The following is a 17,497-nucleotide window of genomic DNA, read 5'->3' as shown; positions in this document are numbered from 1 at the left end:
CTTTTACATGTATGTCCTGAGGTTCATGACTACTGAGTGCTGCAGAACACTAGTTGCCAGAAGGGTGGTGAAGAGCAAAGAAATAAAAGCAGACATAAAAAAGTGAATTAATAACCTCCCATGATTACCTGGCATGCCCCTTTCAAGATGGGGAGTAGACAGCCTGCAAGTACCAATCCTTTAGTACAGACCCCTTCACCTCCCTGGCACTAACTCATGCCACAAACTATTTAGGGAGGAGGGCAGTTACTGATGTCACTGAGGATTTCTTACGATTACAGATGAAGGGCAGGAGTTAGGAATATGCCTGGTCCAGTTTTGGGGAACTCCTGATAGCAGGACCTCAGGTAGCGTGACCCAAATATTTTGCCTTTCATACAGAAGACTCCATCTCCCCTTCCTTAGGCTTCTTCATGCTATTTTTCTTCCCACCCTGGTATACAGCTCAGTGTAATGGATGAATGAATGAGCTCAATGGTTTTACCTTAAACAACTGAACTCCAATGCAGGCAAACATGAACTGCAGCAAAGTGGTGACAATCACAATGTTTCCGATGGTTCGGATGGCGACAAACACACACTGGACCACATGCTGCAAATGGAAGATAGGAACAGAAGTAACTTGCAGAATTGTTCTGAGCTGCTCTGGCTAAGGGAGAAGCCCAAGACTAAAAGTACAAATAAAATAATTTCATTTAACTATTGCCCAATAAGTCATGTCATGAAAGGGGAGAGAAGACCAACTTGTTATGCTCCTCACTGTACTCTTAGAAGCAGGCAGAAAGGGGTAGGAGAATCCATAGCTCTGCTCTCTGAAACTTCCAGCAGCACCAACGTACATAGCTGGGCACCCACCAGCCCACAGGAAGAAGTTTATCTAATACAGCAAGGTTATGTTAAAATAGGCTTGTAAGCCCATCTGTAGCCCTAGCAAACTACATAATTTAACCTCAGTGGTGATGCTGGGCCACCCAGTTGGAAAGAAGCTTGGCAAAAAAGGACCTGGGGTATCTGGGTGGACACCAAGTTAAGCATGAGCCCTTGCTGCAAAGAGGTGAATGGTATCCTGGGGTGCACTAGGCAAAGTACTTCCAGCAGGCTGAGGGAGGTGACCCTTCCCCTCTACTCAGCATTGGTGAGGCCACACCTGGAGTGCTGTGTCCAGTTTTGGGCTCCTCAGTATAAAAGAGACATGGATGTACTGGAGAGAGTCCAGCAAAGGTCCACACAGGTGCTTAAGGCACAGGAGCATCCCTCACATGAGGTAAAGCTGAGAGCTAGGACTGTTTAGTCTAGCGAAGAGAAGGCTCAAGGGAATCTTGTCAATGTATATAAATACCTGAAGGGAGGGCGCAAAGAAGATAGAGCCAGGCTCTTTTCAGTGGTGCCCACTGACAGGACAAGAGGCAGCGGGCACAAACTGAAACACAGAAGGTTCATCTGAATGCTGGGAGACACTTTTTTACTGTGCGGGGGGCTGAGCATTGCAACAGGTTGCCCACAAAGGTTGTGGTGTCTCCCTCCTTGGAGATATTCAAAAGCCGTCTGGGCATGGTCCTGGGCAACCTGGTCTCGGTGGCCCTGCTGGAGCAAGGTTGTTGGACAAGGGAACCTCCAGAGGTCCCTTCCAACCTCAATCATTCTGTGATTCTGCTGAAACACTACTTGAACCATTGCAAAAGTCCTTGTAGTTTGAAACATCTTGAATTTATAGTTTACAGAATGCATTGGGACTCTTCTAACCTTTAGTCCTTTGGCTCTGTTGATGGCCCTCAGTGGTCTAAGCACTCGCAGAACACGCAGGATCTTCACCACATTGATGGCGCTGGACCTGAAAGAAAGTATTGGAAGGCTAGAGAGATATGGCAATATAGTGGGTGCGATGCAAGGGCAGATGGATTTCACCCACTCTTTCTTGTTTGAAATCCTACATAGCCTTAGACTGCTTTGGGCAGTTGGAGAGTCAACTCTTCGCTATGGCACTTCAAGGGTAAGGAAACTACTCTCTGATGTTATCTTCATAGGTCTTGCTTCCTGCTCTGGGCAGGATCAGTATACTCCTCCTGGCTTTCACCATCTCTGCTGTATTAACGAAGGGAATGGAACACGGGCCGGGCATTTTTTTGAGCAGGGCAAGCTGCCAAATACTCTGTAGATATCTAATGGAAATTCTGCCAAGATGTAGTCACCACAAGACATTTTCAGATAAGGCTCAAAGAAGCACTCCACTGAAGTATTCATAGGAGAGTAGAAACTACAGGTGACTCCAGCATTAAAGGTATACTGTCCACCTGGAGTTTGATCCTGCAATGTGTTTGGCCTTTGATCCCACAAAGCATTTATGTGGGTACATAAATTTAAGCATGTGGAAACTCCCACTGAATTGATTAGAATGACTTATGTACTTAAAATTAAGTACTGAACACAACTATCTATTACAACAGAGTTCCCTTACAACAGTCTTCCAAGACTAAAACCCTGGCAGAGAATCTTCTCCATGCTGTATGACATCAGGCCCTCCCACTGATTTTGGGAACAGTTTTCTTGCTAACATATTAAGAGACTGGTTAGTTCTGTAAGAAAGAAACAGCAGGTCAAAATGAGCACTGTGCCATTCTTAAGACCTTGACTGAAAATACAATGGACCTGACAAATCCTGCTTGACCTAGGTCTGGAACGTAACATAAGTGAGCTGCTAACCTGTAATGGTAACAGTTGGGACCTTATTTCTTATCCGATGTGATACTAGTTAGGAAACTCCCCATCCAACATATAGAGTTCCACATAGTCAAGCAAATCTATAAACTTTTTAAGCAAATTAACAGATGAACCAACTCAAAGTGGCATGGGAGAAGTAGGATCAGCCGTCACTGCCACTGGTACTCTGCAGATTCTCACACAGCTCTTCAAGCACTTGACGGTCTTCCATTGACCAAGACTCACAACACCTTAGGAAGTAGCAAAACATTATCACCCCTTTTTCCAAATACATTATGAGACCTCTAGGAGGGAACCGTAAGTCACTTAACTGTCCTGAACTTATACAGCGAATCAGAGAACTTGGAACAAAGCTAAGTGTCATGATTCCCAATGGACTAAGTTTCTTGTTCTCACTTGCTCTTCCTGGAAGATCCCCCCTCCAGGTCTCTAGTGTACCATTTCCCAATTATTACTTCCCCTCTCGAGGATGCATTTTAATAGTCTTGAATCATCTGAGAAAAATACCTTCAGGCTCATGAGAAGAATCTTACCCAGATAAGACAATGAGACTGAGGTATCACCACCCAAGCTAACCCTACAATCCAAAAAAAACATGCCAGTTGAAAATAGGTCACTCACTGGATCCCAAAAGAGATGAGAGAAACGCTGACCACCAGCAGGTCTAAGATGTTGAAATAGTTTCTGCAGAAGGAGCCCTTATGGAGGAAAGCCCCGTATGCGGTCATCTGCAGGAAGGCACATGAAGACACAAAGACACTTTGCCATTAGCATCTGTTCAGAAACCAAACCCTTCTGGTTGTGCTCAGAGTCTACAATTGGGGAGGGGCAGTATTTCTAACATAGCAGGCAATTTAACCCCAGACTCCAAAGAAGCTGAGTCCCCATTGAAAGAAAAGAGAGTGAAGAAGACAGTAAGATAACTATGAAAGACCTGATTAGGGAAAGGCAATACTAGGTTCAGTGAGGAAAATATAAACTTTGAGTGCATAGAGTACATCATATTTTGAATCAGCAAAGCAGCAAAATAACTGCTTGTAAAAACTACTCTTTGCAATCATGCTTTTCCCTTTTTCTTCAGTGACAGAAAGCACTTGTGAATATGATGCTGTTATTATATAAAGGCCTCTTTAGCTAAATTGAATTAAAAATCCAAAATATAAAGGGCTCTTCTGTAATGTTTTTCAATGCTTAGACCAGCTGCAGTGGACAGTTGAGCTTTCTTCCCTCCATGAAGAAAAAACCAGAATTCCTCTGGGATTTGATGGTTTAGAGCTGAACTGAAGCAACAGGAAGAATTTCTACTCTCTTCAGTTTGCTCCTTGTGTTCAGCTCAATTCTGTATCCCTTTTTCTACCACTATCCAACTTCCTCCATTTTTATTCTAGAAGCAGTTGGATTTTCCCCTTGGTTTTCCTCACAAAGCCTATGGTAAGATTCCTCATGACAGAGTGGTTTCTTTGTGAAGGTAATTGTTATGAACATCACCGCATAGAGGAAGGGAAAGGTTTTATATATTTCTCAAGGGGCTTTCAGCCCCTTCTGGGTATGAAGGACTACTGAATACCTGCTGGTATTGGGAAGGATGTCACAGCTCCAGAACTGGATTAAGTGACAGTGGAAACAGAAATGGGTCTCCGTCACGATGTCAGACCTAAGCATTTCTGAGATCAGAATTTGGATTTTAGACCAAGCTCAGTTACAGAACGTGATTAAATGAGTCTGGCACAGTTAAAGAGGTGAGGTGATGGGGGTATTTGTACCACCTGCCTTAGATTTGGTGAACAATCTAATGTAGCTGCTTTGAAGAAACCCCATCCCCAGAACTGCTTATCTCCCTCCATTACCTGGGTTAGGAACACAGGTTTCTAAATTTGGTTCTCTGAATCTCATCGAAGTTAAACATCTAAAGTAGCTTGAATCAGACACCATAAGACTGTTCCTCAGTGATGAGCTCTAGCCAGACTCCCAGGTGAGAAGTGTGAACTAGAAATTCAAATTGGAGTCTTCTAGCTCCCGCTAATAGCTCAGGGTGGCACACCTGCTAGTGGTTTCCAGCCCTGCCTATCTGGGGCAACTTTATTCAGAGGAGGGTGAAAGGGCACATGGTATACCAGATTATTTTTTTCACCAAACATCCATGACATCAGGGAACTGACTTATCAATCAGTCAGACAGAACTTAGAAGGGGAGGAAGTATAAACTCTGGTCTTGGCTTAGAATTTATACTTATAGACACAATCAATTGGGGAAGGGGGGAAGGATTCTTGCCATAACAAAGGTGGTAAAGATTCCCTTTACTGGTTAGATTTTGTATGGCAATCTTGAAAGAAAGGAGACACCATTGAAATCAGGAGGGGAAGCTCTGCTGAGTTTAAGTTCTATACAAACTGTGGTTCTTTCAAGCCTGTTGAGAATTTTATTATCTCAGAAGACTCTCAAGGAGTGTGTAATCTATGTCTGCCTCCCACCTGGGGCATTGAACAAGCTTTTAGGATGCCAATTAAAAAAAACTGGTGGCCACCTTGCTAACATTCACCAGACTCTACCATGGCAGCGTGAGGCTTGCAGGTCTCATTGGCAGCATGAGGGCAGATGGAGCTTGTTTCTCTACAGCCTTGAGCATCCTGTGGCCATTTGTTCTGTTGTTTCTTACCATTTACACTAACTTTGCTGTTGTGCAAAACATTGTGCTCAATGCAAGGCAACAGAGAAACACACCCTGAGAAACAAAGCAATTTGTGAGGCAGGAACTGACAAGAACAGCAGAATTTCTTAAACATTTTTAGTCCTTGCAATCCTCTCCCGCTTGAACCCAGAGAATATCTAGGGGTGTTGACGTAAATTCACTGCAGTTAGCAGGACACTGGGAAGGCTCAGGTACTATGCAGAACAATCCCCTGATGTAAACAGAGCAATACACCAGGGTTAGGTTCTGCTTCCACTGAAGTCATTAGGAGTGTTATCATTTGCTTCAGTGGGACCAGAATTAGTAATTTTAAGTTCAAACAGGTGCCTTGAACTCTGGTTTTACTTTTAAATGTTGCTGTTGAGAGGTGTTCCTTTTTGACAGGCCTTTTTGGTTAGCCATTTGCTATGTGCATGTTCAGATTTACTGTGTAAAGACAGATGCACACTGCACACAAACATAATATGTACACCTCTTTGGAGAACATTATGGCTTTGGTGATTTTAATTCATATCAAAAAGCATGTTTCTCTACAAAAATATGCAGGGGCCACCCTGCTTGCCTGTCTTCAGTATGGATACTGTTATTAGGGGCTTGAGCTGCGAGATTTGAGCAACTCTAAGGTACTGCCTGCCAGCACTTAGAACTAGCTTGCTGAGAAAAAAACTCAAGATGCCAAGTGAACCTAGCATTTAGAAAGCCAGAACTTTGCTCAATTACTGTTATTTAAATTATTAGCCTACCAATTTGGGAAAATTAGAGTTAAGAACAAGGCAGCCTATATTTATTTTCTTCAAAGCTAAACCATTCCCTTGCACATTTCCCTTGGTATAGGGCATGTTCCTGGGAAACGGGAAGCCAGGTTTCAAACAGGCGATGCAGCAATTTTAATTTGCAGCTACAGTCCTTGTTGTTTCGGTGATTTGTACTCTTGGTTACATCTCCACACCTACAAAGTAAGCTTCTGCACTGTAATCCCTGTCTCCTACTTGACTGTGCACCCTGTAACCTCACAGAATTCATCTGTCCTCCGGCCTGTCCTCATGACTTGTGCAGAATGGAGACCTTCTCTTTGGGTTTTAGCATGTGTAAGAGGAGGTCTATGTGCTCAGGGTTCCTTGCACAGCAAACAAATCCTGTTTTGGAAAGACTGGCCAGGGTAGAGAGAGAAATTTATGGGGTCACAGCCTTTTTCTTGGTCCCCTCTTACTTTTCCCAACAGGATCATCCTTTTATTGCAATTCCCCTAAAAAGCATTGTTTTGATAAAGGCCCTGAATTACAAGTTTGAATATCAAAATTTCACAGAAGACTTTTTAAGCAACTATCAAAATGACAAAATCAAAAGATAAACAATCCTTTGTGTAGAGATTACAATAAGGTTAAAAAAAAAGAGTGATAGAAAGAGTGATAGATAGAAAGAGAGTGAAAGAGAGAGAAAGAGAGAGAGAAAGAGAGAGAGAAAGAGAGCGAGAAAGAGAGCGAGAAAGAGAGAGAGAAAGGAAGAAAGGAAGAAAGGAAGAAAGGAAGAAAGAAAACGAGTGTATTGCTCAGATTGGTTACCTTAAGAATAATTTCTAATGTAAAGATACTAGTGAAGACATAGTCTGCATTGCCTAGGATCTGAAAAATAAGCACAATTGGGTTAGTGGTACTGAGCGTGACCCAGGAACAAACAGGCGTGTGTGTTAGCAACAGATAGTGGCAGAAAACTAGTAAGCTTGTGAACAAGTAATGGTAGAGAAGATGGGAACTTTACCTTCAGAGCAATTTCAATGGTGAAAATGACAGTAAAAACTATATCAAAATAAAAGAGAATCTGTAAAAACAAAAGGGAATAGGAGCAGGGAGGGTAGATCAGTGACTGATCACTTGAATGGGAAATCACGGTTCAAAATCAAATATATAAGCCTTTTAACAAGGGAACAAGGAGGCCTATATAGGAAATGGTTTTGTAATGACGTTCTGTTGAATACAGTGAAGGTCCTGGCACAGAGGACAAGAAGCATGTCACGTGAAAACTTTTCTGAGTTACAATCCCATGAAGGTTCTAGAGGGAAAATAACTTTTTTGTTGTTGCTGCAGGAGTTTTTTTTTTTTTAAATCTGATAAAGACCAGGCAATTCAAGGGTTTTCCTGAATAGACTTCAAAATTGAGAATACAAGGATGCCTGGTCTCTCAGTGGAAAACATGAGATTCCTTCTTATTAACTTCCATTCAGGCTTGTTCTGTGCCTCTCACAAAGGAAGAGAAGAAAACTGCAAATTCATGCTCTAGCTCTTTTTTTTCTCTATCCTTATTTGGCCTGGATTAGGATGAATAACAAAGACTCTGCCAATTGAACAGAATCCCATCTCTTGTATTGCAACCATAATTTGGTTGTGTGCTAAAGGTGCCTAACTTAAATCTTGCATCTTTCTATTGGCATTCTGGATAACAGGCAAGCTGAAACACTCATCATTCCCATGAACTTAGACCTGGTGACGGTGATACTGGTGGCATGTATAACAGACCACAAAAAGTGACTCTAGAGTATCACAGAAGGCAACAGCAAGTCTGGAAGTGTAAAGTGGTTTTCAAAGTAACAGCAGCAATGACAGAAACGTCTTTCAATGTCAATTGACATCCCACAAAAGCAAATGGGGACTTTCTCATTGACTAATGGGACCAGAACTGAACTCTCTTTATTTCCAATGTATTCCAATATCCCAAGCCATTTTAGTGTTATCTGCACTACAAACAGTGAAAATTAAAAGTAACATGCTCTTGGATTACTGTTGTTTTAGCTTAACCAAATTCTAAACTGGAAGGCCAATATACGGGAGCTGTAGAATACTGATCATTTGTGAAATTTAAACCTTTACTGCTAAAACACTAATAAACATACAGGAGTAAACTGTTCTCTCCAACCACACAGGTGTTTATTGTATCTCAATGCCTGTACCCTAACTCAGATTTATAGGTGGCTAGATTCTTACAGCCTGGTATGCCATAAGCAGTGGGGCAGCTACTGCACACTACAGGGTTATTTTAGATTGCACTATTTAAGCACGATCCAAATCTGGATTAATCTGCAGACACTGAATGTCAAATGGGGGAATGTATCACCTATTGCTACTGTGTAACTTAAAATTCTTTGGGTCACTGCTCAATTTCTGACCCCTTGCTCTTCTCACTTCAAGGCTGTCTTGGGCTCTATCAATTTTTGTAACTTAGAGAATTAAAAAAGGGCCATTTAAAGGATGGACAGATCTCAATTGCATCCTATATTAATTTACACACATTATAACTGGAAATGTCCCCTTCAATTGCTGCTTCATAGGTCCTGACATTTGGTTATTATATCAATGGAATAATTTTATAATCAATGGGCCAGATTCATGGGTACTCTCAGGCTGCTTTGCATGACTCCATCAACATAAAGCAGCCATAAACTTGATTAAAATGGATGATTAAGCTGTACCTGCAGCTGCTTTACATCACCCAGAGCACTGCAAAGCATCCAGGGCATACTGGTGAATCTGGCCCCAGAGCCGCAGCTAGTAGAGACATCCCTTATAGATGAAATCATGCCTAATGAAAATGATCCCTGCTCCACCTGTGCAGGCAGTACCATTTATCAGCAGGCATCAAAATATGAATTTACGCTAGAATATATTAAAATGAACAAGCACCTTGCCAAGATGCAAACAGGAGAATATTGTGAGCACATAAAGTTTTAGGACTTGCTTGGGACTGGGGAGGCACTTCCAAAAACTTGCTGCCAGAGCCCTGTGTGACACAAGAAAGACATAGCCACTAGCCCACCCTGGGACAGAAGCAGTGTCCAAGACTCTTTGCTAGCCCATGCTGGAGGATATTCTTTCTGTTCCTGTCTTTCTGCCCTGGGACAGTTGGTGTCAACAGCAGCACTGGTCTGCATGAGTCCTTCTGCAAGGTTAATGCCTGATTGTATTGTCCCAGAATGAAGGTAGAGGCAATTAGTTTGCTTTCAGCCTGCTTGCTTTCTTTCCCTCCCAGGCCTCTGTGTGAGCACAGGGGAGGACACAACCTTACTGTTCTACTGTCAAAGTGTAAAGGCAGATCACATTTGCAACCCAAACATCTTGTCAGTGTCCCCTTGTATGATATATTTTAAACATCTGTACCTGCAAAAATTAAACACAGTTTTTCATGCAACATCAGTGGCTTCAAATATACAAGACAACAATTTCCCCAAACCTCCAGCTCTTTTATCCAGGACAACCAGATTTGACTACTTCTTTTCTCATTTAAATCTCTCAGCTACAGATTCTGCAGCAGCTTCTGTGGCATGTCAGAAGCCCATATGCCAGCTGACATCATGCTGCTGTGCTAATACATATTGACATACATTTATCCCTACACGGGGGGCACACTCAGCCGTGCACAAGTGGGTCATTGATGGCAGAGGTTTGACTGTATTATTTAGTACCCTCCTTCAGAAAAAAATGCAAAGCAGCTCTGAGATAAGCTCAGGAATAAACCTCTGTTAACACCTTCTCTGCATGCACATATGTGTATAAATGCATGGTCAGGCCAGGATATTTAAGGGAGGTAGAATACTGCGTGTTAAATTGAGGTTTTATTATTAAATAACAAAAAACCCTGTCCCACTCTTCAAGCCTAGCATGCTCTTCCAGCATAAGGGCACCAGAATGCCACTGCAGACAGCAGAGATCAGAAGTCTCACATATGACTATTGACTCTTCTGATTTCTGCAATGACCCCAGATCAATGGAAACAACCGCTGGCAAAGTTAAGGGAGCACTGGACATTTCAAAAGGCTAATAGAATGGTCAGAAAAGAAGGTGAGAATGTATCTCCATGCTGAATGCCTTCCTCTCCTTCCCCCAGGCTGTGAGGAGCACAGCATATTTTTCCGAAGATTATCTCAAATTTAATGATAACTTTGCAGCTTGTGCTCAAATAGCGTGAGTCTAACCTTGATAACACCAGTTTCCCCCAGACTGACTGCATCAAACTCAAGAATGTTACTTCTGGTTTACTCCAGCGTGAACAAACTGAAAATCAGGCCCTGGGAGTTTTAGTTCAAAGGAAAGCATGAGAACGAATGTTCCAAAGGGAACCTGCAAATCCCCCAAAATAGAATTATCTGTATCCTAACCAATGTTGCTACAGACCATTTCTAATGCATTAAACTCAGGGAGCAATGATTTTGCTTCAGCCTCCTGTCCTTCCTTCCCCTGCAAATACTTCTGAAATGGACTAGAGGCCACATTATGCACTGACTCCTGTTTCCTGCAAAACCCAATGATTTCACACACAGCCTACAAAAGGCACAAATCAGGGAAGAGAGTCACTCCCAAAGCCTCTGATGCAGTCTATTCTGACTTCCCTGGCTTCAACTCATGATCTGCTTGTACCACACTTTTAATACACAGTGAGGGAAGGAGGATGGGAAGCATACTTGGTTCCTAAAGGAGAGGTGTCGGACGGGGTCCTCAGCTGCCAGGGAGATGCTGCTGAGCAAGATGAAAAATAGGATCAGGTTGGTGAAAATGTTATCGTTAACGATTCGATGGCAGTGGACACGAAACCTGCAAGAGAGAGGAGAGGCACAGCTTTATCTCTCAGAGAACAGCAAGACCTGGGAAACATTCCCCTCTTCTCTTTTGCCAGCAGAGCTGGCCCTGGAGGATTGTTCTGCAGAGCACCTTCCCTCTGCCCCAGCAGCAGGGAGAATGATGGGCCCAGGCAGCTGTGCTTGGCCCTGCTGGATGCTGGGCAGCCTTGGCTCTCCACATCACAGTGATGCACATGGAATGGTCAAATAGTTGGCTGCCTGCAGGGCTCATGCTTGGTGCATTTGAATGGAGAACAGTCACTCCCTCCTGACAACAGCTTTTTGTGATTTAGATGTGGTCTGAAACCTGCCAACCCAAAATTATATCCCTTTCTTTCATTCACAGAACCATACCCTATTCATTTAGGGGGAAAAGCAGTGGAAATGGGCTTTGGGGTGGCCAATGTCTTTCTGAGCTGGGGCTGGCGTGTCACTAAGCAGGAGCTATGGGGGATCTACCTTGCTAACAGGGCACAGATCTGGCCAAATGGATATAGGGCAGGCTGGCATTTGCAAAGGGCTTCTGGGAGGACATCATGCCATGCAGGGCATCTGCTAAACATCACCCTAATGCAAAGTGCTAGGTGCTTTTAGTGGGAAAATATCAAGTAAAGAAGTAGCAGTCTCCCATCAAACAGCAGCATCTTTACTGGAGACCATTACAGCACCTTCCATATGTTGGTATCAGGATACGAGGAGTTAAACCTCATAACAGTCCTATGCATAATTCTAGAGGCACTTCATTAATCTATTTAGCTCTACTTTTGGCTGTTAAGCCTCCAAGCCAGTATTATAGCAATTTTACAGATGATTGCAGAGGTTAATTTACTTCTTCAACAAGCGCCAGTGGGTAGGTGGCAAAGCTGGCATTAAAGCCCATGAGTCCCACTTATCATCAGTCCCTCCTTATTGCACATACCCAAGGAGAAGTGGTACAAGCCCTGCTGTGGAAAGACCTGCTCTGAATTCAGCTGTGCTTTTATAGACCTGCCTTACTATAGGACTGTGTTTGGCGACCAAGTCCCGAAGGGAGATGGGATACATGGTACTGCACAGACCACTGGGCAGTGAGCTCTTTTCTGCACCCTTGGAAAAATATATTGCCCTGTGTCACAGCTCAGCCCACACACAGAGAACTGGTCTCACACATCTGTGTTGGAAAGACAGGTGGGGCAATGTGAAGCCACATTGCAGGAGCCAAAGGGAAGAGTGTGAGAGAAGAATTATTCTTCTCAGCCTCCCCTCAGAGCTAGGGACTCTCATCCTCCTCCACCCTTTTCTTGTATGCTCGTTCCTGACACGTAGGAATGAGCAGAGACATGAACCCCTACTGGGAGTGGATTTAGAGCAGCCATTAGGACAGGAAGCTCCTGTCTCACACTTGACTGATTGCATGATGGCTTGCTTGCAATTTGGACCTGAATATGTTGGGGAATTCCAATTACTGACTTGCCTCCAAGGCCCTTATTTCTGAAGCTTTCATGATTTGTGTCTTCAATCAGCTTTGCAGGTGCCATGAACTCCCATCGAATATTGTCAGGGGGTTCCCTGCAGTTGTGATTTCATGAGAATTTCATGCCAGGGCCTTTAAAAGACAGACTGGTCAAAGGAGGTCTCTGATATGAACTGCCGGAAGGGAGCTCTGCACCACATAACCTTTGGGGTTCAGCATGGAAGGAGTACCTGCTCTCTACCTCCTTGTTCCAGCTAAGCGATCTCTTAAATACCTGTTGTTTGGACTGAAGATGAAAAAAGCACTGGCATCAGGCATAGGGACAGCCTTTTCCTTGAGGTGCAGCTCAGACATTGGGCGAGGCCGAGGGCCGACAGGCATCTCAGGTTCCTCCTCATCTTCCTCTGCTGCAAGAAGCATTTTTGTCTTTTAATGCAAAATACCAGCATTTGTCTCTGTCACAACCAGAGCTGCAAATTAAGACTTATTGAAACAGGATGATGAAAGCTTGAGGTTCCTTGTCCAATTCCTTTCTCCAAAGCAGCATCTGCTGCCCAGTGCTTGCCCTGGCAGACATTGATCTATTCTGTCTGTAAAACCATTAATTCTGGTGAAGCCACAATATTCTCACAGCAGTCTCCTCAGATGCTTCACTGACCCTTCTGCAAAAAAACCTTCTTCTAATGACTGACTTGAATCTTTCTTGCTATTGTCTAAATCATTATCTATTCTCTTATTTTCCATGGACACATAAAATAGAGAAATCCCTTCCTCTTGCAGAAGGCTTTTACATACTTGAGGATCATTATTATGCCTCTGTGAGGATTTCTGGTTCCTAGAGCAAAACAAGCGTCTTTCCTGAGATGCTGTGTTTCTTTGGTTTCTGATCATTCCTCCTACTTTCCTCCAGATTATCTGCAGGATTAACTTGCTGTTGAGGTTCTACTGGTGCAGTGGAGAGCTGGATTACTTCTTTTATCTTATATTACTACCTTCCTGTTTAGATGTCCTTCATAGGCACTTCTTTTCATTACACTCTGGCAATAATTTACCATCACTTACTGGTTTGCACAAAGTACAGATTATTTACCACAGAATGGCTGCCTAGCCTGTCACTTCCCGCGTTGCATATGTGCTGCTGACAGTTCCCAAGAGTGGCAATTCAACCTCATCCCTATTGAACTGCACATTATTTTCTTCAGACCATTCCTCCAGTTTATCAAGATCTCTTTGTAAGGCTCTCCATGGAGCCTCTGCCATATCTCGGATTGCATCTGGATGAGCACATGTATGCCCCAGAGCAAACATGGAGCATGGGCACTTTGACTTACACCAACCAGAAATTCTTAAAATTGTGCCCTTTCATAATTCAGTGGCGGGGAGGATTGAAAGGGTGGGAACAAGGCTGAGACTCTTGAACCTGATGCCTATTGAGCAGATCTCCAGGCACTGTGAGCACCCTTAAGGATAAAAACACAGAGATGTGGGCTGAGCAGTATGTGAAAGAGAACATTCCACCTTTGAGGCTTTCTTCTACCTGCTGAAGTCAGATGCTGTTTTGCAAATGACATGATAGGATTTTGCTATTTTAAAGATCCCAATCCTTTCACTTTATCAGCAAGATGGGAAAAAATATTTTAAGAAAGGAGCCTGACAGGTTAGATGCAAGTGATTCATCTTCCAGCCAATGCGAAGGAGGAAACTCTAGTTAAAAAGGTTTATCTTGAGTCCATAAAGTGAGAAAAATTCCAGGAAGAGCCTGTTCCTTTAGGGTCAGGTACTGTACTTGATCTGGAAATGGACACATCAGAAAGAACAGATGAATCAGCACAGATCTTAATCTAGATGTTGGGAGACAGGAGAAAAGTGGCCTTTTCAATGCATGCCATTATTGCATGCAAATAGGATTCTTTCTTTACACTTCTAGTAGCAAGAGTTCAGCCCGAATTCACTTGATAGATTCTTTGAGAGATGTTTGAGCTGGTACATAGAGTTTGTACTTTTTAAGCTGGTCTATTTTTTAATAGCTCAGTTTTATATAGTAATATACTTTATAATACTTTTTCTACAGGCTCTATTAGTTAAATGAAACATTCTTTCAGAAGTACTTTTGTGCATAGTACTTGTAAAAATGCTGTTAATGCTAATGCCCATATTTATATAATATTACAATACTTTGCACTTGCACCTTTTAGCTACAGATTTCAGAGTGGGCTGACAATGAGCACGGTAAGGAAATTATTTTTCTTCTGTAACAGTCCAGAATACCGATGCCCATGATTACGTAGGATACGTAGATGAGAGCTCTTACTTAAAAAGACTAGTATTCTGAGTCCCTCTTCTTTGCCTTTGCTATTAGATCATTCTTTTTCTTTTACTTGGAGGAATGCTTACAAAAACACTTTCAAACATGTATGGAAAAACACCTCAGGAAAATGGACCCTTAACAGAAGGATCAACCCCATGAAGACCATAAAGGACATTGCTCCTCTCCTCTTTTTCTTGTGTCTGCCATACAGCAAGAAATACATTAATGATTCTGGCAATCACATACCTTCAGGCTGGAAAACACATTCAGTTCCTTGGCCATAGATTAAGAATAATGTTATAAATATTTTTCATTTAAAGTAGGGTCTAGGATGTAGAAGAAAGGAAATGCTGAGGCCCAAATACACAAAGAATAACATGATTACAGCCCCAGCTCAGGTCACTACCTAAGCTATCTACCTGCATAGCGAAACAGTATTTTGCACAGTTGCCAGCATTCACAGAAGCAAAGGTCAACATGGTATTCACAGATGGGTTGGGCAGCACTTCAACTGCAATCCGACACTTGTTCTTTGACTGTTTTCTATAACATATTTGTTTTAAAAAGAGACCCTTCTAGCCAAGCTTGCCATGAAATCATAAAGAAACATGACTCAGAGCTGCCAAGTTCGTATCTAGGTTTGAACTCTCATAAAGTTCAAGAAAATTCAAATCTGGGATTGTCATCTTGAATTTTGCTTCATTAGAATGGTGATGTCTTTTGGTTGTGAAGCCATAACCACACACAAGCTACAGGGTGGCATCAGTGAAAAATTCGATGATGAGGATTTCTTTTTTTTTAACTGTACAAAGAGCAGAACTCTTGTGTAAGGACATTGCTTTGCTTCAAGCTCCCATGAATCGTCCCAGGCTTTTACCTTTATCTGACGTTCCGAATTCCTTGTCTGTTTCTGTACTACACTGCAAGACTAGCTCCCTGTCTTTCTATAATAAACATATTATCATGATAATCCTTCTAGTGTACACAAATCTCTGGAAGAACTAGTCTCTCCTTCCAACAATGAGGATAGCTGATCTGACGAGCTGCAAGGACACAGAGTATTCTGGGGGCTAAGAGAAACACTGTGTAGCAAATAGAGTCAGAAAAGATTATTGAGAAAACTGGTTGAGGCAGCGGAAACAAACAGGAGATTGAGGAAGGCAGGCTGAAAGAATAAATGGAAAAGAAATGAAGTGACCATTTCAAATTGTTTCTGAACACTGGGTTAGGGTGAAGGATGTTTTCAGAGGATGGGATGGTGCACAGCCACGGAAAGGTCACAGGCTTAAATCATTTAACAGCTTAAATCATAAATAGAAAATAGGTAGAATCAGCTGACTGCATCTAAAAAGCAATACGAATGCTTCACTCAAAACGCAGCTGATACGGATCCACATGCAAGTGGGCAAGAAAAGATGTGTTCTCAGATGGGCTGTATATGGCTGCACAGCACCTCCTGTACCACAGATGGACTGACCAGCAGTCAGCAGAAGGATTCTGGACTGATCAGATGGCCACAAGGGAAATGGACAGGAGTACATGTGGGGATTGGGAAATTCTTGCTTGCTAATGCTGGGGGAAGCCTTGGAGCCTTGTTGCCCAGAACTAACCTCACAAGGCAGATGTGACACGGCACATCAACTCTGAGAGGACCTTGGTTTTTCTGAGTTTTATACAGCACAATGGAAGAGATGACTGTGGTAAATCTGATCTAACAAGGGATTTACAAAACTTTACTGTATCTAAGCCTTACGGTTGACTTCCATGAACTCTGAAAGAAGTGATCAGGTAATTTTGTGAGCTGTTAGAGATCAACTTCACTCTTCACAAAGAACTGATAAACAATTAATGGAATAGGCCTGTTTAGAAATGGCATCATACAATGGCAAATAACCAAGATGCTGCTCCTTTGCATTTCTAATAGGAGACAGGAGAAAACCTGACCATTCAATCAAATTTTAGGTTCTGTTCAAAAGTATGCCAAGCCAGGGAGCGGTCCCACGGCAGGAGTTAAAAGTGGTTTTACTTAATTTTCTGCACTTTAATCCTAAAATGTCCATGACACAAACTGTAGATGTAGTTTTTGTCATATAGTTCACATGCTGGACTTTTTCTAAGCTATTCACAGAAGGTAACTAAAACATTATTCTATTATCAGTAGGCTTAAATTTGATATACAGATGACTGTACCTTCACTTGAAAAAAAAAATATGTAATTGTCTGCAAGTCCAAACCAGCTGACAAACAAAAACAGAACTGTATCAAGCTGTTTTAATTTGTGCTTCTGACTAAAGACACCCAAAAACCCATTAGTAACTGGGGATGTGTTTCCAGTAAGTGTCTATGCCTATAGAAGTGCTGGGAAGATTAAAGCCAGAGTGATCTGCCCCAGGCAAAGCTAAAAGAGTATTGGGTGGTGTTGGAACCACACTTATTCCTGATAAATGGGCTATAAAAATGGATGAATACAAGTATAGCAAATGCAGGGATTTTTTTTTACTGAAAATCAAATGCAATAAACAGTTTTCCTTTTTGCTTGTCTGAAACCCTTGTCCATCTATTTAAAATGAACTTTTGTGTCTTTTTTTACCCTATCACATCAACCTATTATCAGGCATTTATTAGGAATCACGGAATGGAAGCAAACATGTTTTATTACCAATTACAGCCTGGTATATAATCATAGAAATGCAGAAGAGCAAAGCAGGCAAGGATCTCAAAAAG

The 17,497-nt window shown here is 42.3% G+C and overlaps 1 protein-coding gene across 1 annotated transcript in view; it reads right to left on the bottom strand.

The window, feature by feature from the left end:
* The window catches only part of CACNA1C (calcium voltage-gated channel subunit alpha1 C), a 488,452-nt gene that overhangs the window by 77,446 nt on the left and 393,509 nt on the right, over positions 1-17,497 (bottom strand). The window contains exons 19-25 of the mRNA XM_064458535.1: positions 12,740-12,872; positions 10,857-10,986; positions 7,166-7,225; positions 6,970-7,029; positions 3,340-3,446; positions 1,744-1,831; positions 485-592 (exon numbers count right to left, since the gene is read on the bottom strand). Coding sequence (XP_064314605.1) covers positions 485-592; positions 1,744-1,831; positions 3,340-3,446; positions 6,970-7,029; positions 7,166-7,225; positions 10,857-10,986; positions 12,740-12,872 — 686 coding nt within the window. The remainder of the gene's footprint in view (positions 1-484; positions 593-1,743; positions 1,832-3,339; positions 3,447-6,969; positions 7,030-7,165; positions 7,226-10,856; positions 10,987-12,739; positions 12,873-17,497) is intronic.

This window comes from Phalacrocorax carbo, chromosome 1 (genome assembly GCF_963921805.1).
Source record: "Phalacrocorax carbo chromosome 1, bPhaCar2.1, whole genome shotgun sequence".
In the NCBI taxonomy this organism is placed as follows: Eukaryota; Metazoa; Chordata; class Aves; order Suliformes; family Phalacrocoracidae; genus Phalacrocorax; species Phalacrocorax carbo.
This window is presented reverse-complemented; position numbering and strand designations above follow the sequence as displayed.